Source organism: Nyctereutes procyonoides, unplaced genomic scaffold (assembly GCF_905146905.1).
Source record: "Nyctereutes procyonoides isolate TBG_1078 unplaced genomic scaffold, NYPRO_anot_genome, whole genome shotgun sequence".
Taxonomy (NCBI): Eukaryota; Metazoa; Chordata; class Mammalia; order Carnivora; family Canidae; genus Nyctereutes; species Nyctereutes procyonoides.
Genome location: NW_026575052.1, coordinates 6,984,623 through 7,009,918, shown reverse-complemented (window position 1 = coordinate 7,009,918; position 25,296 = coordinate 6,984,623). Strand labels below are relative to the sequence as shown.

At 52.4% G+C, this 25,296-nt stretch overlaps 1 protein-coding gene across 1 annotated transcript in view; it reads right to left on the bottom strand.

Moving 5' to 3' along the window:
• VWA5B1 (von Willebrand factor A domain containing 5B1) overlaps positions 1 to 21,266 on the bottom strand; it is a 40,381-nt gene extending 19,115 nt beyond the window's left edge. Inside the window, exons 1-11 of the mRNA XM_055332178.1 lie at positions 21,128 to 21,266; positions 19,220 to 19,372; positions 17,722 to 17,992; positions 14,468 to 14,613; positions 13,472 to 13,603; positions 12,717 to 12,841; positions 8,815 to 8,991; positions 4,567 to 4,677; positions 2,453 to 2,655; positions 1,865 to 1,979; positions 44 to 229 (exon numbers count right to left, since the gene is read on the bottom strand). Of these exons, the coding sequence (XP_055188153.1) occupies positions 44 to 229; positions 1,865 to 1,979; positions 2,453 to 2,655; positions 4,567 to 4,677; positions 8,815 to 8,991; positions 12,717 to 12,841; positions 13,472 to 13,603; positions 14,468 to 14,613; positions 17,722 to 17,992; positions 19,220 to 19,372; positions 21,128 to 21,266 (1,758 nt within the window). The remainder of the gene's footprint in view (positions 1 to 43; positions 230 to 1,864; positions 1,980 to 2,452; positions 2,656 to 4,566; positions 4,678 to 8,814; positions 8,992 to 12,716; positions 12,842 to 13,471; positions 13,604 to 14,467; positions 14,614 to 17,721; positions 17,993 to 19,219; positions 19,373 to 21,127) is intronic.
• Positions 21,267 to 25,296: the final 4,030 nt, after the last annotated feature.

Below are 25,296 nucleotides of genomic sequence, written 5' to 3'. Positions count from 1 at the left end.
AGTTTGTGGAGCCCCACTGTTCGGGAATGTCTGAGATACTTACAGATCTGTGATGGGAGATGTATAAGGAGGCATCACACACAATGCCATATCCCACCAGCCGCTCTCCAGGGAAGAGGGAGCTGGCGCTGACAGGCGAGATCAGGACCTCGGTGGTCTCAGGGAAGACCCACTCCACAGTTACGTCACTCAGGACTGGGGCCATGGCCTTCTTCAGGGATTTGATCATCTGTTGGGCGGGGTCAGAACACAGGTTGGTGGCATGTGTGAACAGGGGCATGCTCAAATGAGAAACACAAAGACCATGTGAGTATGAGCATGGGTGTGAGCTTTCCTGTAAGGTGTGTGAGCAGAGAAGAGTAGGCCTTGGAGTGGCTTGTCCAGCAGTGAACATGCCTTTGACCTCTTTAGACTACTAGAATGTCAGAATTGGAGCAGATCTTGCTTCTTTAAAAAGCTTAGCATTTTATAATGGGAAAACCCAAGACCCAAAGTAAGGTTGTGTTTAGCCCGGGGGCACACAAAGTTGTGTCAAAGCATGGACTGGATAGTGATCTTGAACAAGTTAAGTTGCATCCTGGACCTCAATTTCCTTTCCTGGTAAAGTGAGTTAGTAATTTTCAACTCTCAATGTAGTTGGGAGGATTAGCTGAGATCTGAAGTAGCTGCCTTGTGATAGGTGTTTAATGCCTGATAGCTGTGGTTTAGCATCACCTAGCTGATTTCTTCAAACATACTGCGAAATTGATTTGGAGGTTACATGAGATTAATTATATGAGAAAAATGATTTGGAGATTGTGGCAGCCATAAAGGTCTTCCAGATCTTCCTTTGGAGGAAGACTGTGTGACCTTTTGTGGCAAGCAATGCAGTTAGGTGATAGTCTGTAGATGCAAAGCCCCAGCTTTCCAGTCAAGACTACACCTCTCTCTGGAAGCCCCCAGGCAATGACTGAGCATGGCAGCGATAGCGCCTGGCATTTCAGCCCAATCTGCCTACCTAATGGGAACTCTTTGCCCCAGAGATCCCTATTGGGTTGGCTGAAACCTTGCCAGACTTGCAGTCTGAAGTTCTCCCTGCGAATCCTGCTTCCCTCCTTTCCTTTCATAGGCCTGCATGTACATTAGGGGCTGAAGAGTTCTCCTTCCTGCTTCTTCCTCTTTTCTCTTTCACAGACATTGTCCCCCAGGGAACCTCTTGTAGTTATGAACTTTTTTTTAAGATTTTATTTATTTATTCATGAGATACACAGATAGAGAGGCAGAGATATAGGCAGAGGGAGAAGCAGGCTCCATGTAGGAAGCCCGATGTGGGACTCGATCCTGGGACTCTGGGATCACGCCCTGAGACAAAGGCAGACGCTCAACCGCTGAGCCACCCAGGTGTCCCTGTAGTTATGAACTTCTTAAATCCAGCTCTGTGTCTGATTCCAGGAGGATCTGGACTGACACAAGGATTTTTAAAGAATTGGGTTATTTGTACCAACTATGCATAAAATGGAGAGATGACTATAATCTCCTTTTTTTCTGGGTTCTTTAGATATTTCTGAGCCACCGTTTGTCATTATCAGTTATATAGCCAGAAATGACCCCAAACACAACTCTTTATCCACAAAGGCAGTGACTCTTTCAGAAACCCCAATTCTGCCCAGCGACTGGATGGAGCATGTGATCCAGTGGCTGTCTAGGGTGCTGTACTAGCCCCAGGACTTGCCTGCTGTGGCCTCCACCTCTCTGATTCTCACCAGGATGTGAGAATGAAATCCTTGGGTGAAATGAAATCCCAGCTCTACCACTGAGTTGCTGTATGACCAGTTGGGGCCTCTGAGATACCAGCACCGGAAGAGACTGAGGCCCCTTTGCCTACCTTCGGTTGTAGCCGTTCCCCCTCCACCAGAAACTCAGCACTGCCCTTGGACACAGTTGCCAGCCCTCTCACCAGTCTGTGGCAGACGTTGGGTCCAATTCCAAAGCTATAGCACCTGGAGGAAGGGGAGGAGAGAGACTGCTACTTTCCATCCTCTGCGCCGTCCTTGTCCTTTTGGTGGGGAAAGGGACAGAGCATGATTCAGCAGAGCTATCTCAGAGCTGATCCTAACATCTGGCAGAAGGTGAAGGAGAAGGAAGAGGGCCATCAGTGGACACTCACCTTCACAATAGCCCCTAAACTCCCACCCCAGGACAGACTCAAAGCAGCAGGAAGTACTTCCTCCACCTAGGCTACCCTTTGGGAGCTAAATGCAGAGGTGTGGTTATCTCATCCCATCGGAACTTTGAGGGAAGAAGGCAAATTTTGAAGTCAGCTGCACCACCCTCGAAGCAAAGCATTGCAGGATTGGAGGTCTCTCCTTTCCTTCTGGCATTTTCCAGGATGCCCCACTTCTGGCACCCCAGCCCAGGGCAGCCCACGGCAGCCCAGGATAACCAAAGCCCTAGACCTTCAGCCTGTGCCCACCTGGTGGAGAAGGCATGATTTCGCACCAGTTCTAGCACCTTGCCGGTGTTGTTGACGGCACCATCTGTGATCAGGAAGAGAAGCCGTGGGTGGCCTCGGTGCACTGGCTGCCGGATGATCCACTTGAGTGGGGAAAGGATGTTGGTGCCACCCATGTCAGCACGCATTCTCTGGATGTTATCACAGGCCATGGCCACACTCTCCTGCAGGGAAGGGCCATAGACAGGGAATATAGTCCCTAGAATCGCCATATGGCGTCAACATGTAAACCCCCTGGAGGATGAGTCCTTTGTTTCCCTAGATCTTGGTTGGGTCTCACTGGATTGGCCCATGTTCCCAACTTCATCTCTGTCCCATGCACAGGAAGAATGGATGGCCACTCATTTGGCGTGATTCTGCCCAGTAACACCCTACGAATACCCTAAATGCTGCTCATGGTGTGCTTACTTACCACTGTCCTTTCTTTGCTCCTCATTAAAAATATAAACACCCCTGGAAAAGGTAACACGTCAAGCACTGATTGCTCAGCACAAATGAGGTGTCTTTTTCTGATGAGCAAGGCAAGAGGTGTAGAGGTAAGACCGTTATACTAGAAATCTTGAGACTCAAGTTGTGACCTGCCTGTGGCACTAAATCCCTACAGTACTTTGAGGAAATCATGTGCCCCATGTGGGCTTCAGACTCCCTTCCTCCTGGATCAGCACTGTGGAACCCAACTGGCCAAGGACTCTGGATGGATGTCACTGCAGCAAAGACAGATTTCCCCTCGGATGTTGGATGTTCTGTTCTTGATTCATGAAGATGTTCTTCTAACAGCCATGCTTGGGGTAATGGCATGTATCAAAAGTCTTGAAATGGGTATATGTCTTTTGAGCCAACAGGACTAAGGATTCATCCCAGGGGAATCACTGAAGATGGGTGTGGAGTCTTTGCTACAAAGATGACTGAATAGAAAAATATGGAAGCAACTGACATGGCCAACTGTAAGGATTTAGTTCAATAGGTCCCAATTTATCTGTATATTGAAATATTAGGCCATTAGAGTTGTGTTGCCGATTAATACTTACTGACATGAAAGTACGCTTATGACAGGCTGTTGTGTTAGAAAGTAGGTTACAGGGCAGCCTGGGTGGCTCAATGGTTTAGGGCCGCCTGCAGCCCAGGGCGTGATCCTGGAGACCCAGGATCGAGTCCTACATCGGGCTTCCTGTGTGAGCCTGCTTCTCCCTCTGCCTGTGTCTCTGCCTCTCACTCTCTCTCTCTCTCTCTGTCTCTCATGTATAAATAAATAAAAAATCTTAAAAAAAAGAAAGTAGGTTACAGAATAGTATGGCAGATCTAATCCTATCTTTATTAAAAATGTGGGTAAAGGCATAGAACAAGGTCTGAAGGGATTTATACTGAGTTTGTAATGGTGGTCTTTCTTTTTTTTTTTTCCTAATGCTATCATGAAAGACTTTTTCTTTTTGATTATCCAGATTTAAAAATTGTGGGCCAATCAATATATTTATTTTTGTGTTTTAAAAACCTATAAAGTTATTTTTCACTGAAACGTGTTCTTCCTTTCTCTCTCCCCTCCCTTATGTTCTTTGTTCCTTCTCCTAGACCTGGAGAGGACATGCTCCAATTTTGAATGTGCTGCTGGGGCCCCGGTCCTCTTCTTCTAAATTGTAGGTTGAGCCTTGTGAGTTCTATTCTTAGCCCAACTCCCCACCTATTCACTCTGTCACCCCTTACTATTCGCTTCCTTAGTTCAACCTTGCATGAGTCTATCGTTCTTTTGAAACAGACGCTTCAGTGAGTGGCAGGCCTAGGATATCTCCTCTCTCTCCCCCTTTTCTGTACCCCCTATCCATGCATACCCATGCTTTGCCCCAAATAGTCTTTATTTTAAAGAGGAGGAATATCAGAAGAGGAGATATCAGCAAATGGCCTACCCAGAGACAGTCTTTCTAGTTCTCTGCTTGTGGGTATCATGGAGTTGCCATAGGTTTGTGTGTGATGGGAGGACAGCTTCTGAGGCGGGCCTCAGTGTTATCTGTACTTTCATTTTCTTCTTTTCCTCTGCGTCTCACCACCCACCCACTCCAGACTCCGCCCTGCCCCTTTCTTACCTCACTGTAGGTCTGACTGGAAGGGAAGAGGGTCTTAAAAGTGGATCCAAACCCAATGACATTGAAGAGGCAGGCTGGCATGAGGCTCTTAAGAGCTACCAGCATGGCATCCTGGCAGGCAAGAAAGGAATTTTCAGAGTTTGGGAAGATGTTACTAGCTCTGCCACCACCCATCGATGTTCTCATCCCAGCACAGAAGCAGCCTCTAGACGTGCTTTCACCCCCTCTGCCCCATCCAACAGTCCCTTCTCCCTCAGATCAAGAAATATGCTGACAGCAACCAGAGGCTGGACCAAAGCCATCGTCATAAAACTTGTCATCCGTGTGGTAAGTCTGACTTCTCAAAGCCGTTCTATTATGCTTGCCAGTTCCATTTCACCTCCTGCTGACCCTGAGAGGCAGGGAGAACACGGAGCACCACTCCCTTCTGCAAGAACAAAATCGACATCTAAGGGAGGCATGTGGCTGGGTCCAGGACACACTGTGGGTGGAAGAGGCTTTCATCCAGGGCCTTCTGCATCAGACGTGCCCTACCTATGGTTAACGAGGGACAGATCACTTAGGGGACAGTCTCTTCAGTCCATATTTGTTATATGCCCAGGAGATACTTTATATGCATTACTTCATGTAATCTTTGCCATGACCCTTTAGGCAGGCACAATATTATCACCATCTTATATAAGAGAAAATTGAGGCACAGAGAGGTGAAACGACTCATTGGTGAGCCTTCTGATAGCGGTAGAGGCAGCACCCAAGTGTGCCACCGTGCCTCCAAAGTCTGTGAATACTACAGTCCTAACTTACTTAACTATGCAACACCAGGAGCCCTTGATGAGGTCTGTTGAAATAAATAATCATAATGAGGAAAGGTGGAGGAGATGGCAGGAGGGATGATGATGATGATGGTGGTGGTGGTGGCATAGCGCAACGATAACTATCAAGCAATTACTATGTGCCAAACCCTGTGCTAAGCACTTTCTATTAATAATATCTAATTTAATCTCTATAACATGTATTACAGCACAGTGGATAAGAGAATACATTTTGAAATTAGACAAAGGTGGGTTTAAATCTCACTTTCCCCATTACTAACTTGACCTTGAACTAGTTATGCCCCTCCTCTGAGCCTCAGCTTGGCACATAGAAGATATTCAGTAAATGGTTACTATTACCAACCCAATGGGAGACATATTAATAGCAACACCTCTGTTTTACAGATAAGGAAACTGAGGCTCCGAGGGTTAAGAAGTTGCTTAAATGGATCACGAAACCTAAGGACAGGACAGTTTTTAAAACATAGCTCTGAGATCTTTATTCATGTGACTCTGCTGTGGCACAGAGCTCTCCCTCATCCCCAAGCAGTTTATTGATGGTACCCCAGGGATCTCAGCATGTCTTCAGAGAGACAAACTGTTTGTATTCCAGAATCTAGAAGGAAGCTGTTGCAAATGGATCTTGGCAACTTCCACAGCACATAGCCTTGCAGGCTCCGCAGACCTGCAACCCAACTCCCATCCCCCTCTGTAAACAGCAAACATTAACATCAATGTTCCCTCATCTCTTTTTGTTGCCTGTGTCAATACATTTTGTTTCTCTACAAAAGAAGTCAATATCTGCTTATTTTTTCATTAGCTGCTAATGTATATTCCTGCTAGCGGGAGACTCTGCTGATCCATACAGATTGTCTCTTCTCACACCTATTAGAATTTTTAAAGCCATGTTTTTGGCAGCAAGTTGCGGCTGAAGAATGAGACCAGCTGCAGGAGATTAAATTGCCTGAACTTTCCCCCTTGGTGTGGCTCTTCAGATTTCTATTGTCTCCTACCTTCCTAAGCCTAGTTTTTACCCCCTAAAATGTCTACCTAATGGGTTGCAATAAATGACCCAAGCAACCCCCCTATGGCCTCATTGGCAATGGGGAAAGGAGTGTGTGCCCTGGGTAATTTCTGCACCTTTCTCTAAAAGGGGCATATGTAGCAGAATGGATTTTGCCAGGGCAAAGCCATTTGTGAAGGGATGACCTTGGGCTCAGGGAGCTGAACTGGAAAAACCAGCAGGAGAGATTCCAAAGGTGAAAGGGACTGAGAGGAGAGCCAGAGGAAGTTATTGTCTGAAAATTTTGGAAGGTAAAGGTTGGAAAGGTCTTTAGTTCAGGAAATGGATTTCCATTCATAAACTCACTCCATTTAACTGGTAGTAACAACCTGGAACACTGAGATGACAAGGATATAGAGAATGAGTCCAGGCTCAGCATGAAAAAAAAAATGCCATGGTCAATTATTGATGTCTGTCTGGCCTTGGGAGAGGGGAACAAAGGGACGTGTGACATCTGTTTGCCCTCTCTGAATTAATCGTTCCTTCTCATTTTGCAGAAAGGATAACTGAATCCCAGAGTTAAGATTCAACTTGTCCAAAGCCACATAGCAAGCCAGTGGCAGAACTGATCCCCAAGCCCAGGCATTGCTCTTTTTACTAAACCATGCAGCAGAAATGACATAATCAGAGAAGAGAGCTTTTCTCAGTAGAAGAGTATTATAATTCCCTATCAGTAGCGTAAGGAAAATGAGCACTGATCCAAGATATGGAAAGCTTTTATTTCCTCATGAGTTCTGTGATGCCTGGGGAAACGCTTAGCTTCTTGGGGATTCAGTTTTCTTACCTGGAAATTGGCAGGGATAATGGATTAAATGCTCTCTAAGAGACATCATAAGATCCCACGATGCTTTAGAGTAACGGAAGAGATGTCTTACAAATTGATACAGCTATGGAATGAAATGCACATGGCCACACAGTCCTGGAGGGCATCTCAGCAGGACTATGGACAGCTCCCCCATTCTTATTCTTGCCTATGATCAACAGCAGAGGTGGAGAGGTGACAACCAGTCTTGCACCTCATTGTCAAGAGGCTTCGAACAGGAGCTTTGGTCTCATACATGATCGCTCAGTCATACTTCAGGACTAAACCCAATCATACAGCAAGCCTGAGGAGATGGTGGCTCTCCCAGATCCCACTTCCCCTGGCCCTTCCTTGCCAGTCCTGTTGCCCTGGAAACCAGTTTGCTCCAGGGACAAACTAGGGGGAGGGGTGAAATTTCAGGTGACAGCAGAGCCTTTTCTCTTCTTGTTCCCGCATCCTTCATTTCCTCGAACTATGTGCCTTTACCCAGTTCAATAAACAGCGACTGGGGGCTTTTTATGCGAAAGTACAGAGCCAGGCTCCATGGGGAGAGATAGATGAGAAAGATCTGGTCCCTTAATGAGTTCATAACTCCAGAGGAGGAGACACACATCTACACAACCAAAAATACAAAGAACAGCTAGATAATGCCATAATCGAGGCAAATAATCTCCTGAGGGGGATGAAACACTTCTGGATACTTGGGGAGGAAGGTTTATCACTCTTCTACATTCCTTCAGAACTTCCCACTGCAATGACCAGCTACGGCTGGTTTACAGGGCTGTCCCCTTGCTCGACTGTGAACTCCTGGAGGGCAGGGACTATGTTTACAACCTGCTGTCTTTCCAGATGGCCAAGCACAGCGCTTTGCACATATTAGGCACTTGAAAAAAAAAGGATGAACCAAATATTTTCTACTGGATTATACACACTCCTTAAGGCCATGTGCAATGAATCTGTGATGTCAGAATCTGTGATGTCAGAACTGACAGACATGACTTTGATCTCGGGCCACACTAGCTGTGTGACCTTGGGTAGGTTACTGAAATGTTCATGATTGGCTTCCTCAATGTGGCAAATGGTGACAATAGAGCCAACCGCACAGGATTATTATCCGGATTAAACACTGAGTCGGGCATTAAGTGGCTAGCGTTGTATCTGATGCATAGTTCAGCAAATGTTGGCTCCTTCCTCTCTTTTCTGTACCCCGCTCCATGCAGTACCTCGTGAGGCGTTTCAGCCAGAGCAGGCACTCAACCAAGGTTTGCAGAGTGCCAAGGAAAGCTAAACATGACTTCATCGCTTGGTAAATGGACCCCAGGTCTACCTCCTCTCACACCATGTCAGGGTTTTCTTTTGGGAACAAGTTGAGTTTGGGTGTCTCTGTTCAAACTGATTTTAAAAAGTTAGGTTGTTCCCTGCAGCCATGGGTGGTCATTTAGGAAAGTAGTTCAGGTGTGGAAGGAGGGCTGCTTGGAACAGAGTATTGAGGAAGCTGGTTTGGGGCAGCACAGCTGATCTACCCTGGAACCCTGAGTCCCGGGGGCAGGGGTCGGTCCTCATATAGGTACCTTGACGCGGTGGATGTTGGTCCCACTCATGCTGCCGCTCCGATCAATGAGGAAGATAAACTCCCCATGGGTCTTTCTCAGGTTCGGCTGGACTGACTGGAGGTCAGGGCAAAAGTTGAGCATGATGACAGAATGGTGAGGAATGTCCTTGTGGAGGCGTTTCCTGATGATTTCTGTCTGGAGGAGAAAGGAAAACTCTCACTTGGGCATTCTGGGGGTTCAGGACTGCTCCCGGGGGGCTCAGCTGGTCCCCCCATCATTCACCAGGTTTTGTTAAGATCCTACTCATGCTCTGTCGAGAGTCCCAGGTCAACCATACCTGGCTCTTGCATTTGCTAGACTTTGAGTTGCATGGACTTTGGAAGCAGAAAGACTGGGGTTTAAACCCCAGCTCTCACCGCCCAGCCGTGTGATCTTGGGCAAGTCCCTTTCCTCTGTGTCTGTTTCTTCATTTTTAAAATGGGACAAATGATGCCCCTTCTTAGGGTGGTTAGAGGAGGAACCTGAGCAGGAAGTCCCGGCACATGGCGAGCCCTCAGCTGGCAAGTGTCTCTCTCTGGCTTTCACCCCCCAGTGTCTAGGCCACTCTCGGGCTCATCTTCCCTGGGTTTGCTGATTCTCTCCTTCAGCTAACTTCCCGCTCACTCTTCAGATTTTACCTCTTTAGAAAATCTGCCCCCACCCCCCATCTTTAGGGTAGACTGACTAGTGCTTAGTTTCTGCACCGGGGGAATGAAGACAAGAGTACCTATCTCACTGAGATTTTTGGATTCGAAGCAATGCTTGTGAGGCCTGCTGTCTGGCCCTGGGCAGTTGCCTCTAAACTATACCTGCTGCTATTTGCTGTGGGGACCCAGGTGCGTCTCCCATTGCAATGTGGTATCACTGCCTGCTCGCTAGCTCGTATGCTACCTGCAGGCAGGCCATGCCTGAGTTTCTTCCACATTTCCGGAGTTTCACCTAGAGCCCTGGACAGAGATGGGCTCCTATGCGTTAGAGGGAGTGCAGGACACAGTTCTTAATCTCTTTGTGTGTTCTTTTCGCCGGCCCTGGCCGCTGCTGCCGAACCCTGCTTCCTGATGCACCCACACACACTGCGCCAAATCTCATTTCCTCTGTCATCACCCTGCCTCTCTCTCTCTCTCTCTCTCTCTCTCTCTTTCTCTCTCTCCACCCCAACTTCCTCTGTCTCTTTGTCTGACGGTGTCGGTTTCTCTGTTTTCATTTGAGCCCCTTCCCCAATTCAATAGATGACATCCTCACGTACCTGGGTGTTCAAACCCAAGACCTCACAGTTGTCCTCAGTTCCCCTCTAGTCTCACCCCATACATCTACAATTCAGGAAAGGACTCGGTTCTGCACCTAAGATGCATTCTGAACTTGTCTTCTGCTCTGTCTCCACTGCCACCACCCCAGTACCATCTCTAGTCTGGACCCCGAGTGGCCTCTTTCTGTCACTTTTATCTCCCCGTGGTCCATTCTTTTTTTTTTTTTTTTTTTTTTTTTTGAGCTAGAGAGCACCAGCAGGGAGGGGGCGGGGCAGAGGCAGAAGGATGCACAGACTTCCTGCTGAGCGGGGAGCCAGAGGCAGGGCTCAATCCCAAGACCCCAGGATCATGACTTGAGCCGAAGGCAGACACTTAACCACTTAACTGACTGAGCCACCCCGGCACCCCTCCCTGTGGTCCCTTCTACATAGAGCAGGTCCCTTCTACATCGTTCTTGTCATCCTGTTTAAACAATAGCTTCCCCTCCTGCTTTGCACCATGGTTATGAGGTCCCCTAGTGTCTGACCCCTGCCTACCTGTCCACCCCATCTTTGCCCACTCTGCTCCCTACATTTCAGCAACACCAGCCACCTGTTTCCCAAACACGTCACCATTGTTCTGCATCCTGTTCTGTGTACCAGGTCTTGAGCTCTTCACCACTCACCAGGTCTCCTTCTCAGACACGCTCTTTCTAAACCCCAGGCTAAACAGCGCCCGTGCGTATCACTCATGGTCAGAGTATCCTTCCTGCTTTATGTCCTTCATAGTCCGCAGCCCTCTTCACACTGCTCTTGCTCATCCATTTACTTCCTGTCTGTGCTAGAATGTAAGCTCCAGGAGAACAAGGACATGTCATTTGTAGTGTTGTCTCCTCAGAGCCTGACGTCTACTGGGGACATACTGTTTGTTGAATGAATAAACACCAGGATGAATCTGTGTGGGTCATTTTATCTGCCACAGACCTATGTGTGCATCTCTTTTTCTTTTTTCCAGACTCTCTCTCTCTACTTGTCTCTGCTTGTCTCTGCCTTTCTGTCTCTTGTACACGGTGTCTCCCTCTGTGTCACTTGCCCCCCCTTCGCTGAATCACAGCTTTTGACAGCTTGTCATACCTGCTCTTCCTGATTGATGTTCACCCTCCAGATGCCTGCCTCCCTCCTTGGTGAGGGATCACACTCTCTCCGCACGGAGCCCCTTTGCCAAAGGCCACTGCCCAGCCTGGCTCCCTGGAAGGCAGAGCCCAAGGCAGCAACGGCCACATCTGCCAGTGAGAAGAGTGCCTTCTGGGAACCTGGTTCTTGCCTCTCAGAGAGCTGGCATGGGGGCCCTGGGCCGGGATTCTCCAATGTCTCCTTCAGCTACCCTTATCCAATTGCAGTGAAATCCTCACTTCTTAGCAACTTTGGGTGATCCCTGTCATCCCCAGAGCTCATGAGAATGCAGGGTATTTGCATCACCAGCCCAAGGTGGCAAATTCTCATTCGCTTGGGCAGTCCCAAAAGCTGCCCCTTGGCAGGCAGGGTGGGGAACTCCACTTCCCCCACTGCTGCCCACATGTTATAGTTCTCAGAGCCCAGGGGCATCCCCACTCTGAGAACCTGGGCCCAGCCTCTCTCCTATTTGACTCATCTGAGGGAGGAGAGGGGGGTCCCTAACATGGGATGATATGAGTAGTGAGCCACTGATCCTTTCCCTTTGCCATCCCTCCTAATCCCCACACCATCGGGCCTCTCCAGTATGTTGTCTAATGATGGGATGATGTGAACCGGAAACAGTCTACACATTCCCATACCACCCCCTCTGCCATGGTCCTCTGCCAGTCAGGGAGGGGTTCTTAAATCCCGCAAAGCTGCCCCCCAGAATCAACTCTAAGTCATTAGCCTCACATCACCAAAGCCAGGTCCCAAGAGAACGATCTTCCTTTCCTCCCAGCTCACCTGTTCTTTTCGAGTGCTGAACCTCAGTGTTCTCATCAAAAAAGGGGAACCAGATAAAGAAATGTGCCCCCGCTCTTAAGCCTGCCTTGGCATTCAGGGCCTGGCTTGGCGTGCAGGGCCATGAGCAGGAGAGACGGCCGGTGTACCTTGTAGCCAGTGTCCCAGCCTCCTACCAGCCTTGCCCAGCCCACCCCTCTGCCCAGGGTCTCCTCACACTGGCACTTCATGAGAGGGGGCAAGAGAGGGTCTCCTTCAAACTTTCTCCTCTTTGCCTTTATTCTTCACATCATAATAGCAAGGATCTTGGAGGAAGGACAAGAAGGGAACCCATTCAGCAGGTGGGAAAAGGGAGGCCTGGGGGTAATGATGGGGCTGGGAGGGCACCTGGCTTCAGGGTCCGGGGGCGTCCTCTTGGGGTGCAGTAACCTGGAGAAGACCAAGGTTGTTTGTGCCACCAGCCTGGCGTGGCTTAGGCACCTTGGTGACACTAGGAGGAGGTGGCCCGGCAGGAGGTGAGAGGACAGGGTGCCTGCTGCATCTGGAAGTCCATCTTCCCAGCCATGCCGCAGCCCTCCCTCCTCCCTTGAGTGACCCGGGCAAGCCACGCCCCCTTCCCCTGCTCATTGGTCCAGCCATGACCAAGCCCCCAGGGTCCCCCCAGCTCTGCCACTCCTGACTCAGCCCCAGCAACCCTCACCTGTCTCTCTGCACTGCTATCCTTCTTCATCCCTTTAATGAAATCCGTTCTTCCCTTCAAGTGCTGTTCAAACTCTCCCAGGGTCATGTCCCCTTTCTCCATCAGGACGTGTGGCATGTGGGGCTCTGCAGAGATGAGATCAACTCTTGGCACTTGTCTGAATGTGAGGGCAATGCCGGGGGGCCTTGGTTTGGGAGCAGGATCTTCACGATGGGGAGGACTCCCGACTGGAAGAGGGGGATGGAATCCCTGACTGCCTGGAGGAGCGTGGGGCTGTGGGAAGACTCCTTAGCTGGCAGGCAGGGGAGCCCAGTGGTCACCGATAACTCACTGCCCCTCCCTGGCCTTAGCTTGCCCGTCTGTAGAATGAGCGTGGGACTGGGCTCTGATCTTTTCAGATCCTGACATTTTAGGAATCCTTGAAGAGACAAAAGAGTTGCTCTCCGAGTGTTCAGAGCTATGAGGGTCTCATCGAGCTTAGGATTTCAAGGTCAACTACTCAGCTGGCCTGGACACAAAGTGCCCTAATGGGTGGATGACGCCCCTGGGCCTCTGGAGCTAGAATCCGGGCACTCAAGTCTGCCAACTAGAGTCATGTTTCCAGGAGCGGCCTAGTTGGTTTCCTGTCTCTGCCCTCTGTCCCCTGCCCTCTCCCTGGCTGGCCACTGGACGAGGGGCCACATGTCTGCACCCCAGGGGATCAGCACCTCTTCCCTCCCATAGGCCTCCCAGGGGCCCCGCCCGGTGCCCAGTACCGCTGGGGTGGATGAGGATCTCCACGGGCCGGTCGAAGGTGTGTCTGTTGGCCAAGGTGATAATGATGCTCTTGGCAGATCGTGCAGACGGGGCGGCGTCGGCTCGGATCTCGTGGGTGGGACTCTCCACCCCTGTGTGGCACAGAAAGGTAAATAGGCTCAGCAGTCTCGGGAGAAGTAGGGGCTCAGTGGGGGACATGGAGATGCAGGCCAGCGATGAAGGGCTGCTGACTTGCTGTGTAGCCATGGACAGGCCTCCTCAATACCCACGTCTGCAAAATGGGGGGTTAGACGGATGGTGCTGAGGGCCTTTCCCACCCTGTCCTCAGGATCCACTGGGGTCAGAGGGTTGCTTCCTCATAGGACACATAAAGAGCTCATCGTTTGGTGGCTGGGCACTCTGTAAAGGCCTTTTGTGTTGGAACGTTGTGCTGCCCTGAGAGGACACTCACTGACAAGAAACCGCGTCCTCATATCCTTTATTTAAAAGCTTGAGTGACCATCAGATCAATGGTCCCCAACTCTGGCTGCATGTTAGGATCACCTGGAAGCTCTGAACTATTCCCACACCCCAGACCACTGCCATCAGTAGCTCTGGGTGGGCTCTGGGTGGCAGGATTTGGAAGCTCCCCAGGGGATGCGACTCTGCAAGATGAGAACCAGGAAGCACCTCTGTGGCTGTGGCCTCTGGGGGAGGACCCAGGGCTTCCAGGCTCCTAAGGACACTGCCCCAAGGGAGCCATTGACATGGGCATGGGAACAGCCTTGAAACCTGTCCTTGGGAGGGGCTCTTCCTCAGGCCACACATTGGGGAGCAGGAAATGGGGGTCTGTAAGGCTCCCCATGCTTCAGGTTGCCTTCCATCGGGGTGGGACAGCTTCCCTGCTCTCCCCTTCCTCTCTCTCCCTGGCAGCTTTCGGCCTGAAGCCCTCCCCACTTCGGGGCCTCAGGTCTTCTTTCAGGTCCCGGGCCAGGTCTGGGCAGCTCTATTCTCACCTGCGAGCAGGCACGGCCCGCGGATCTCCAGCTGGAAGTTGAACTCATATTCCATGGGGTTGGACACATCGGTGTCCAGGAGAGTTGCCAGGCACAGCTTGTTCCAAGAATCCAGGGTGCGGATGCCGAAGCAGTGCTTGTCTTTGCTGGAAGGGGTCGAGAGGAGGAGGAGGTGGCGGCAGTTGGGCAGCCAGGGCAGTGGCGGCAGGGACCCGGCAGAAAGAGGGAAGAAGGCGGTGGGCCCTGGGCAGCCCTGGCCCTGCTGCAGCCCAGCCCAAAAAGGGGCTGATGCGCTTCCTCCCACCTCAGACCCTTACTCTGCCACATGACCTGCCTCCAGGGAGAACCTGGACTCAGACATAAGGCACAGCTACCGACAGTGGATGGGCCGGGGCTCTGGGCCTGGTGGCCTGCAGCACTGGTGCACGGCGTTCTCACCAGTGCCCCTAGAAGAGGCATCAGGACCCCATCTCCCCATTTCCCACACGGGAAAACAGAGGCTCCGCAAGATGAAGCGGCTAGCCTAAGCTCCCACTGTGGGGACTTCGTAGGTCAGCCTGGCTGCACGGTGATGAAGTTAACACCACATCACACTGCTTCCTGGATCCCTGCTCTTTGGGAGCTGGGAGCCCTCGCACAAGCCACTCCTCCAAGCCTGTTTCCCATCCCTGAAATGGGGATGATAATGAGTTGCCTTGAGTGAGCACTCAGTGAAGTGTTTGTCACCTGCCGAAGGCTCACGTTTCTGGGCTCTCTTTCTAGGTCATCCCCCACCCTGTCTTTGACCCTACTCCATCCCGCACCCCTGGACCACACCCCCTAACCTAAGCTCTTTGCTCTAGGTGCTTAATGCTTGATAGTGAAGTCCCCTGGTGCCATGTGGTTGTGTGTTGTCTAGGAAGAGGGCTCATTGTGTCACTTTCAATCACCTCCTTTGTTTCGCCCGCTGCTGTGTTTCTGAGGTCTGTCCAGGAGGCCGTGTGCAAACCAGCCTCTGCTGGGACGTGGTATCACTTGGGAGCATCTGTTATACGGCCCTTATTTCTTCCTGACTCCCTGTGTCAGCAGATACCACTGCCATGAAGATCCTCATCTGTGTCCCTTTTGGGGACTTAGGGACTCAGGAAAGAATTTCTCTGGGGCTCCTGTGTCAAAGACTTGTGTGCTATCCTTGTACCCACTGACATGGGCACTGGGCCCTCTGCGTTGGAGACGCAGGGCCTACCAGAGCTGGGGACATTCAAGACCTTGGTGGGTCCAGGAACGAGAGGCCTGGGGAGGCCCTGAGAAGCCTATTCCTGCCCCTTCCGGCAGGTGGAGTCAAACAGAGAGGCTCTTGGGAGAAGCCGGGGTCAAATCCCCATGAACCTCAACGGTGCTCAGAGTGACACAAGAAAAAATAAGAATAATGGGTAAACCCAAGTGTTAGTGAGGAGGAGGACAGGAGGAGGCTCCTGCCCACTGCTGGTGGAAGTAGAAACTTTCCAGCCTAGGAAGCGAACTGACAATACACAGCGTGTGTCTCGTGTTCCTGGTCTGAGACTGGCTGGTGCCACCAGCTTCTCTGCTGTGCCAACCGGTGTCCTCACCCTAGGCTTCAAGATCCTGTACAATCGGACTCCCCACCATCCCTCCAACCTCTCTCTCTCTCTCTTCTGCTCCTTCCCTCCATTAGTCATGTCGGCCTTCCAGCTGCTCCTCCAACACACCGTGCCCACTGCTGCCTCAGGGCCTTTGCACTTACTGCTTGCTCTGCCATATGCCCAGAATGTTCTTCCTCCAGCATATTTCCACCCTCCCCTTCTTCAGATGAGGCTTCAGATGTTGCCTAAACCATCTATTGGAGCTAAAATAGCACCGAACCCCCCCCTTCCCCCCCAGACTCTATAGTATTTAACTTCATAGAACTTCCCTAATATATTACATATTACATGTTACGGGATGGGCTTTTTTTTTTCTTGTCTGTTGACATGTCCCCCTGCCCCCATCAGAATGCCAGCCCCATGAGGGCAGGGACCTTATCTGTCTAGTTTACTGCTGTATTCCCAGCACCCAGAACTGTGCACACAGTAGGTGTTTAATTACTGTTCAGGTAGTGATGGAGGAGTGCCCTCCTGGCTGGCTCCACATGGGAAGCTGCACTAACCCTCCCCCAGCTCGGCCTGAAGCATTTTAAAGGTGTCATCCAGAAGCTTGCTGACTCTGTCCTCTGTGTCCCCGGCTGTCCCCGGAGCCCTACCCAGGGTGTGCATGAAACTCCGGGCTATACACCGGTGCTTCCTCCCAGATGTCAACTTGGCTCAAATGTTTGAGACAGGACTTGGGGTGGGGAGAGTTAAGTAGTTTAACTGGTCGTTAATTGTGTTCTTTTTAGGTCAAAATAGCGCAAAGACTCTCTGGAATAGATTTTAAAAATTCACGCATGAATGATGACGTACAAGATCTTAAAAGATATTTGAACGCAGCAGGTAAGAAGCACCTCCTCTCTCCTTGCACAGGAAACACTCATCCTCCTCAGTCCACGGGTGGGAAAAAGGGACGAGACCCAATTTTCATAGCAGGTGCTTCAGGCTGCGACCCGCCTTCTCCTCCTGTCTACCCCTCCAGGGGAGTAGAGAAAGACTGTCCTGCCCTGGGCTTGTGGTGTCCCAGCCCCACCTTGCTGAGACCACCCCCCGCCCCCGTAATGGCTTTTTGTTGCTTTGGGGAGAAATCTGAAGTTGGCCAGGGCCACAGGGCATCCTGTGTGTCTACAGCGTCATCTCCTGTCACCCTGCTTCAGTTTCTCTCTGGGGTCCTGTCTTTGCTACTTCAGGACCTCTGTCCCTGTTCTCACCTGTGGGAACATTCCTCTGTGCGCCCACCTCCCTGTCACTGCTCAGCTCTTGGCTGAAATATTACTCCCCAGGGCAGCCTGGCCTGGTCCTTGGTCCCCCAGGGTGGGTCCCTTTTTTATACCATCAGCCCAATGAACTTTTCCTTCATTGCACTTTTAATTATCACAATCATGAATTATGCATGCAAGCGCAGAAACAATGACCTACATATCAGTTGTGTTCTTAGTTGGATGATGATCTCTCCCACCAAGCTCCAAATAGGAAGGGGCCATGATGGTTTGGGCCCTCTGTCACCCTAATACCCAGCTCAGTGTCTGGCACTCAGGTGCTCAGAAAATACCTCCTGTCCCCTGCCTTCATCCAGCTGACCCCCTGTTGCCACCCAAGGCTCTGCCCCTGGTCTGGGCTGGGGCTTACCCTTGGGACTGTTGGGTGGAGGGACCCATGCTCTCGGTGCAGAACTGCGGCACGGTCGGGGTGCAGACAGCAGGCAGCAGGACCCGCACAGCCCCGCTGGGCAGCGTCGGGAGTTCCGAGGAGGTGCTGACGAAGATGGTGACGTTCTCCATGGGTGCAATGGTCCCCAGGTTGACCACGAACAGGATCCGCTCCAAATCCTCATCCAAAGCCACCCTCCCTGGTGTGCAGGAAGGCGGGATGACAGAGACCCCCTCTTGCAGATTGTTCCCTAAGTGACAGGCCTGTAGTCAGCTATGCATAGATGATCTCTAGTTCCCTGTACCACAGGCAGGTTTGAGCCCATTTTGCTGCCGGGGAAACTGAGGATTAGCGCGGGGGTGTGGCTTGCCCAAGTTACTTAGCCGATAACAGACTCGTTGAGGCGGGAGCTGAACACACAGGGGTCTGCGGCCAGGCCCGTGTACTTTCCACGGCACCGTGCTGGAGTGGGAGGCTGGGACCCACAAAACCTGGACAGAAGTCACCCGTCTGCAGACTCTGCTCCTCCTCAAAGGGTCACAGTTACGCACCCTCCCAGCCTTGGGGCAGGTGCTTTTGTTCATGTCTCCCCTGTTGTCTGAGAGGCTGTTCCCTCACCCCTCCCCAGCCCGTGTCCCCCAGCCACCGACCACTCCATGGAAACCTCCTGGTCCCCAGTTGGACCCTCTTTCCCTCCTCTGAAGTTATCCAGACCTCTTCTGCCAAAGGCGCCCCCACCCCCTGCTGTGGTTACCCCGAAGCATGTCCTAGCTGTCCTTCCAGGCTCTGAGCAGTCGTGATAATGTGAAGGCGGCTGGATGTCTCACACGTGCTGGGTGCTCCTTACAAGACTCTCCAATGTCTTAATGATCAGGTGAACAAATGTCATCCGATCACAGATCCAAGGGTAAAGGTCCCTTCTGTCACATGATACTTGATCTGAACTCAAATCCTGACTGTCACCGACAGGCTGTGTGAACTTGGGCCGGTCACTCACCCTCTCTGTGCCTAAGTATTCACAATAGCGGGCAGAGTAGCCATGACTGGAGTCCTTACTCTCTGTCAGAGACTGTCATCTCCACAACCCACACACCCTGTTGAGCTTTGGGTGTATCTTGTGATCAGTTCCATTTTACAGACAAAGTTTAATTTTTTAATTTAAGCTCATACCATTCGCAAGCAATGGGATGGGGTGGGGGGGTGTCAAGCCCTGGTGCAGTTCCTTCTACAACCTCTGAGCTCAACGGACATGCTATCTGTAGAGATAGGAACCCTTTCGTTGCCTCTGATCTTCACCACGCTTTTGAGGTGAGAACAGGAACAAGGTTCGGAGAGGTCGCATTATTAGCCTGAGGTCACACAGGATTCCTGCCTCCTGGTTTAGTGCTTTCTCCACCCTATCCCACTCCTGTCCTTTCAGTCTGCTTGAGACGCCAGCCAGCCCCAGGCCCTGCCACAGCCCTTCTGTCCTCCTCACCTGTGACAGTTGTGGCTCGGATGCGGGTGCCCTCAAAGTGGCCATTATCCATCTTGGCTTTGTCCTTGATCTGTACTGTCACGACACGGTCGGCAATGACCGCCTCAAAGCCAATCACTGTGGTATATTCATCCAGGGGGTACACGAAGAGGCCTGCAGGGGAAGGGCCCGGCATCACAGGGTGCCCCGGCTGCACACTGCACACCCCACCTGTGGGAGGGAAGCCAAGCCCTGGGCCAGCCAGATCGATGGATGGATGGTACTCACTGCCACTTAGAGGACGTCGGGGTCAGGGGGCTCCAGCTGGGACCTCGCGGCTCTGGGGCGGGCCAGGTTAGTGCACCAGAGACACTGTGGGAGCAGTGGGGCGACTGGCAGAGGGACAGCTGCTCCTGTCCCAGCCCGCTCTGACTCTGGCCATGTGGCCGGGGCTTCTGAGTTTGCAAGAGACCATGGCAATTGGGATTTTTATGTGACTTGTTTGTGCCAAGGAGCTGGAGCATCGGAGGAAACAGACTAAAGTTCCAATCCAGTCCGTGCCACCCCTCCTGGCCTGGTGAGCTTGGATAGGACACTCAGCAGCTTGAAGCCTCACAGCCCCATCTGAAAATGCGGCCAACAGAGCCAAACCCATGGGGTTGTCGTGAAACCAGAAAAAGTAACTGCCATTTATTTAGCTACATGCCCCATGGCGTGAGCTCCATGGTTTTAGACCTTCGTACTTCTCAGACTCTAAGAGCGCACGGGTCACCTGGGAATCTTGTTAAAATGCAGATTCCGATTCAGTAGTTCTGGGTCAAATTCTGAGATTTTGCATTTCCACTGAGCTCCTGAGTGGTGCTGATGGCTCGGGGACCACTCTCAGGGGATCAAGGCAGTATCTCATTTGATGTGCCCACAGCGCAGTGCCTGGCCCACGGCGAGCCCTCCTCAGATCCCGGCTCCCATCCCTCGGAGCCTCAGTCTCCTCACCTACGCACTAGGAAGACTGGCTCTCCCCGCATGTGGAGAGCCCAAGGACCCGTCCCCACGTGGGCCAGTCCTTTAGTCTCCTGGGCCCCCAGCTAGTTCCATTTTAAGTCTCCCTCTAGAGATTTTCCTAAACAGACCACCAGGGTGATCTGCTCTGCCCAAAATGTTTCTGATAAAGTAAGTTCCCCTGTAGGTTCCTCTGGGGACCGAGATGGTTGGGATGGAGGGTGGTACCCCAAGACATGAAGCCTGGGGGTAAAGGAGGCCATGCCCATCTCTGTGGATGAGGAGGAATTGTAATGGCAACAAGCCTTCACCCAGCACCTCCTGGCCAGTCTTCCTGTGACCCCCTTTCTGAAGTGAGAAGAGAGGCGATTGATTTACAGACTCCTACGGACCAGCGTCCTGCACTCTCTTGACTACCCCGCTCTGATGATTCATAGTCCCACACTCCTTTTCATTCCACGCTGCCCTTCCACACGCATTACCTCATCTGCTCCTCCCATAAACCCCGGCGTCCAGACAGGTGGAGGTGCACCCCGATCCTGAGGAGGACAGTGGCTTCCCCAAGGTCACAGAGGCAAGAGCCACACCTAGGAGTGGGAGCTCCCAGCTCTCCATGGAGACTTGACGCCTCTCCTACTGGGAGGCTCCCCGAGAAAGTGGGGCACCAGGCATTTGACACAGGTGGGCATGCCTTGAGGGGTGTACATAGTGCCGGGCCGGCTGGCCAGGGCTGAGCCTGAGGCCTGATCTGATGTGCCTCTAGCTTTGAGGCCTGAGGGGCGGAACTGCCATTCCTATTTCACAGATGAGCCAACCAAGACTCAGAAAAGTTACGTGGCTTGTCCCCGCGTGGATCGGCTGGTACGCTTCAAGGTAAGGATTAAGCACGGAGGGTGGGTGGCCCTGGGGAAACCCCGCAAGGGTCCTCACCCTGGAAAGGCTGGGCTTCCAGGTTGCCATAGGTGAGAGAAGCAGTCAGTCCCAGGGCGTAACCGCTGACGAAGGAGGTGACATCGGAGGCGGTGAGGGGCAGGGCTGCCCCTGTGATCTGATTCAGCAGACCAGGCATCCCGCTGGCTACTCAGCCTTCAGGGCCTGCAAGAGACAGGAAGGGCAGGAAGTGGGGAGATCCCCCCACCCCCGCATCCCTTCCCAACCCAGTCATCCACTTCTGGCCCCACAGGCAGCCGGCACTGTTCTCCCCTCCTGGGCAGTGACCCTGCTCGCTCTCAGCCCTCCCTGAGAGAAGTGGAGATTCTGTTTCTTTCCATTTCACAGCAAAGAAGCTAAGGACTGAAGACCTGTCACCTGCCTGGGCTCCCCCAGTGGGAGGGAGCAGAGTTGGGGCTGGAGCCCAAGCAGGCTCACAGCCACCCTGGATTTCTCCCCACTGGATAGTGCTCCCCAAACTCTGGATGGGAGTCCGGGGACTCGGGCTCTGGCCCCATCCTTTCATCAGAGTCCCATATTCTCAGAGCTGTGGTGGCTGCTTCCTGGGCGGAATGAGGGAGCGGGGACAGCTTGCCACATCCCTCCATCTCTGATCTCAGAGGCATCCAGAATGCATCTACCCACCACCGTCAGCACCGCTGTGAGGGGGGTGATGAACACCCAAAAGATGCTCAGATGAAAGGAGCCACCATTCCTCTAGGCACGCACGTCAGAAGGCTGGAGGCATTCCTGGCACCTTTCTCACCACACCCATACCCAGTCCAAAGCCGAGGCTTGTGTCTCATCCCTGCAAATGCCCTGGTGCCCATCCATTCTCTGCCAGCAGCATCCTTGTCCCAGCCACACCACGTCTACCTGGACCAAGATTCCCAGTTGGCCCCTTGAATCTACTGTCACCCCCACTCCCATCAGTGACCAGGCCCCCACAGCAACGCACCAATTGGAGCGGTCTCTGCTCCCGGGGTGGACACCAAAACCCTTAAGACGGCCTAGGGTCTGTGTAGTCTGGCCCTGCCGGCCTCGCCAGCCGCTCAGTCATCACGTCCTCAGGCAGCCTCCAGTCCATTCCTCAAACGTGGCCCGTGGTCTCCCACCTTTGTCCCTCCATTCACCCCCTGGAAGGCTCACCCCATGACCCAGTTCTAAACTAGTAACCTCCCTCTTCAGTGTCCTTCAGTGTCAATCCAGGGTCACTGTGTGCAGAAGCCACACCACCAGGGCCCAGCGTCCTCCGTTCATCTGCCTCCCGCAGAGCTGAGTCTCTCCCTCAGGGCACCTCCACCCGTGTGTAGGGATGCAGTTTGCGGTGTGAGATTATTTGGTTGCTGTCGTCCCATTTACCGTGTGCGCTCCCGGAGGGATGGGCCGTGTCTCTAGTGTATCCTCAGTGCTTAAACACATACAGGAACCGAGGACTGCGGTCATTCGTGAGTGAAGGATGGAGCACTTCTCAGGGCGGCACACGATCTGTTGGGCTCCCGACACCCTCCCCAGTCATGGCTGTGCTTGAAGGGTGCGGTGGGGACGGGCAGTGAACTCAAAGTGTGGGGAATACAAATTTGAGGTCCGGTTCCCTCGCTCTGGGGGCTCCTCCCTGGGGAGGGTGAGCCAGGACAAGCTACGGTGGGCGGCTGGCCTGTTGCGATCCTTTGCAAGGCTGTTCAAGGTGTGCTTTTCTCAAAGAAGGGAACCCACCCCGTCCGGGTGCTCCTCTCGCCGCCCTGGGATCCTCTGGGGCACCCGCCGCTCTGCCTGGCACCAGTGCCTTTTTAATTATGTTCTCCCTTCTGGCTCCGGCCCAGACAGCTCTCAGCCCTGCCTTATCGGGCCGACTGACTGGCAGCAGGAAGCAGATAAGATGCCCCGAGGGGGCCGCTGCCTCTCCAGCCACCTTGCCTTGCCCCAGAGAGTGTTCTCTGTCCTGGTGGCCCAGCAGAGCCTAACTCCCTCCGGGGGACAGGACAAGCTGACGGAGTCCATGTCCTGAGCCACCTCCGCTGCCACCAGCCTCCCTCCCTCCTCCTCAGCCTGGTTCACTCCCAGCCAGAGCGCTCCCGAGGAACGCAGCTTCGGGCAACAGGCACCCAGATGTATGGCGAACTTGACTTTCAGCTTCAATCTGTCCTGGGATGGGAGTTTGGCCAAGGGCATCTCCCCACAAGGTTCCCAGGAAGTTGGGGAGGGGTGGGGCTCGCCTGGGAAGTGGGGGTGAATGAATGAGGCTGGTAACATGGGGCAGGTTCACTCAGAACCGACCTTTTAGCATAACCAGTACCTTTCCTTCTTGGGAAGAGTATACTTGGAATTCTTTGGGGTCTACGCAATGCATATTTTTCATCAATTCATCAAGCACTGATAAGCACTTACTGTATTCCAAGCCCTGAATTAACCACTGGTGATACAAAGATAAGACACGGCTCTGTCCTCAAGGAGTTACAATCAATCTAGTGGCAGAGGAAGAGGAGAGGGGGAGGAATAGTGACAGCAGCTGGAATCTATTGGACATCGAATGTGCTAGATGTATGTATTATTTCACAGCCACCTTATAAGGCACGGCACTGTTTTGCAGATGGGGACACTGAGGCCCAGAGAGAGATGTGTTTGGTTTTGCACACGAGTTGAGGTGGGGAGTGGAAGGACAGAGGGATACTGTGGGTGTCTGTGTAGGGCTTTCCTCTGGAGCATTCTCAGAGCACCCCATGCCAGTTCTGTGAGCCAGTAATGCTGGGTGCCCTCCCTCCAGCCAGGCCAACACCCAGGTTATGGGGGGTTCCCAGGGTGACTGTTGAATACCAAGGCTGTCCTTGATGGTCTAGACCCTGTAAATCTCCAGCGATCCCTGTCCCTCGGGCAGGCCTCTCTGGAGCCAGACAAGCCTAGACGTGAACATTGGTGCATAACTGACTGCTTCACTACCCCCCAAGTGAGCGTCAGCCCCTAGATGCTGACTCCCTTGTCTATAAAACTGGGCGAGCGGAGAGGCCCTTGGCTCCCACTTCACCAGCACCATGAAGATCGCGTTGAACAATGTGGTGGTACCCAGAACAGCTCCTGGCACATATTAGGTGCTCAATAAATATTTGTACAGTGAAAGGAATGGATGAATGGATGAATGAATGAATGAATGGATGAATGAATGAATGAATGCATGAATGAAAGCCTCTCAAGGACACTAACCTCTAGTGATCACCCAGGTGCCAGGGAGGCCGTGGGGAACCAGGCAGGCACGAGATATAAACTAATGGTAGAGACAGATACTAAGCTGCAAGCCAACAGATTCACGATCTGACCCCTTCTTGTCATCTCCCCTGCTGCCACCCTCCCGTCATCCCACCGTCTATTCCCACTGGAGCAGAGCCGGGGATTCAGTCATGTGACTCTAGGGTACAGTCCTCCTGACGGCTCCCCGCGTGCCTCCCAGGCCCCCCACACCTGGTCCTTCTCCCACTGAAGACGCCCTTCTAGCTCTTCTCCTGCCTTCACTCTTCTGCAGTGGCTGTTCCCATTCCCAGGAATGCTCTCCCTTCGACGTTCTCGGGGCTCGCTCCTTCGCTCCCTCAACCCTTTGCTTCAAGGGCACTTGCTCACGGAGGCCAGCCCTTTAATCTAGCAGCCTGTCCCCCCATCTTCACATGCAATCCCTTGTCCTACATTTTATTTACCTTTCCCTCAGCAAGCACCACTAACGTGATATTATAATATAAAATATGTACTATGTTTGCTGCTTATCCTCTGCTTCCCCTGCACGAGGGCAAGGATTTGGGGTCTGTTTTTCTCACTGGTATATCCCAAGGACCTTGAATAGAACTTGTACTAATGGTAGGTGGAGAATAAATATCTATTGAATGAATGAATGAATCAATCAATCAATACGTAATCTTAACGCCAGGCTGGCTACTTCTGGGTTCCTTATTCTCCTGGACATGGGAGAGAGGTCCTCTGACCACCAGGCCCAGGGCACCTCCCCAGAGAATTTGTAATGAATCCCTTAGGCTCTCATCTTGCTATTTATGTCAGGACCCCAAATACACCCTTGCCAGCAGCACCAGGGTCCCACCTTTAACAGACCGTCCGTCCACCAGGGATGAGATGCTGTGATTCTGCGTCCCCGAGCTGGCCTCTGGCCACCCCCTACCCTCCAGCCTCCT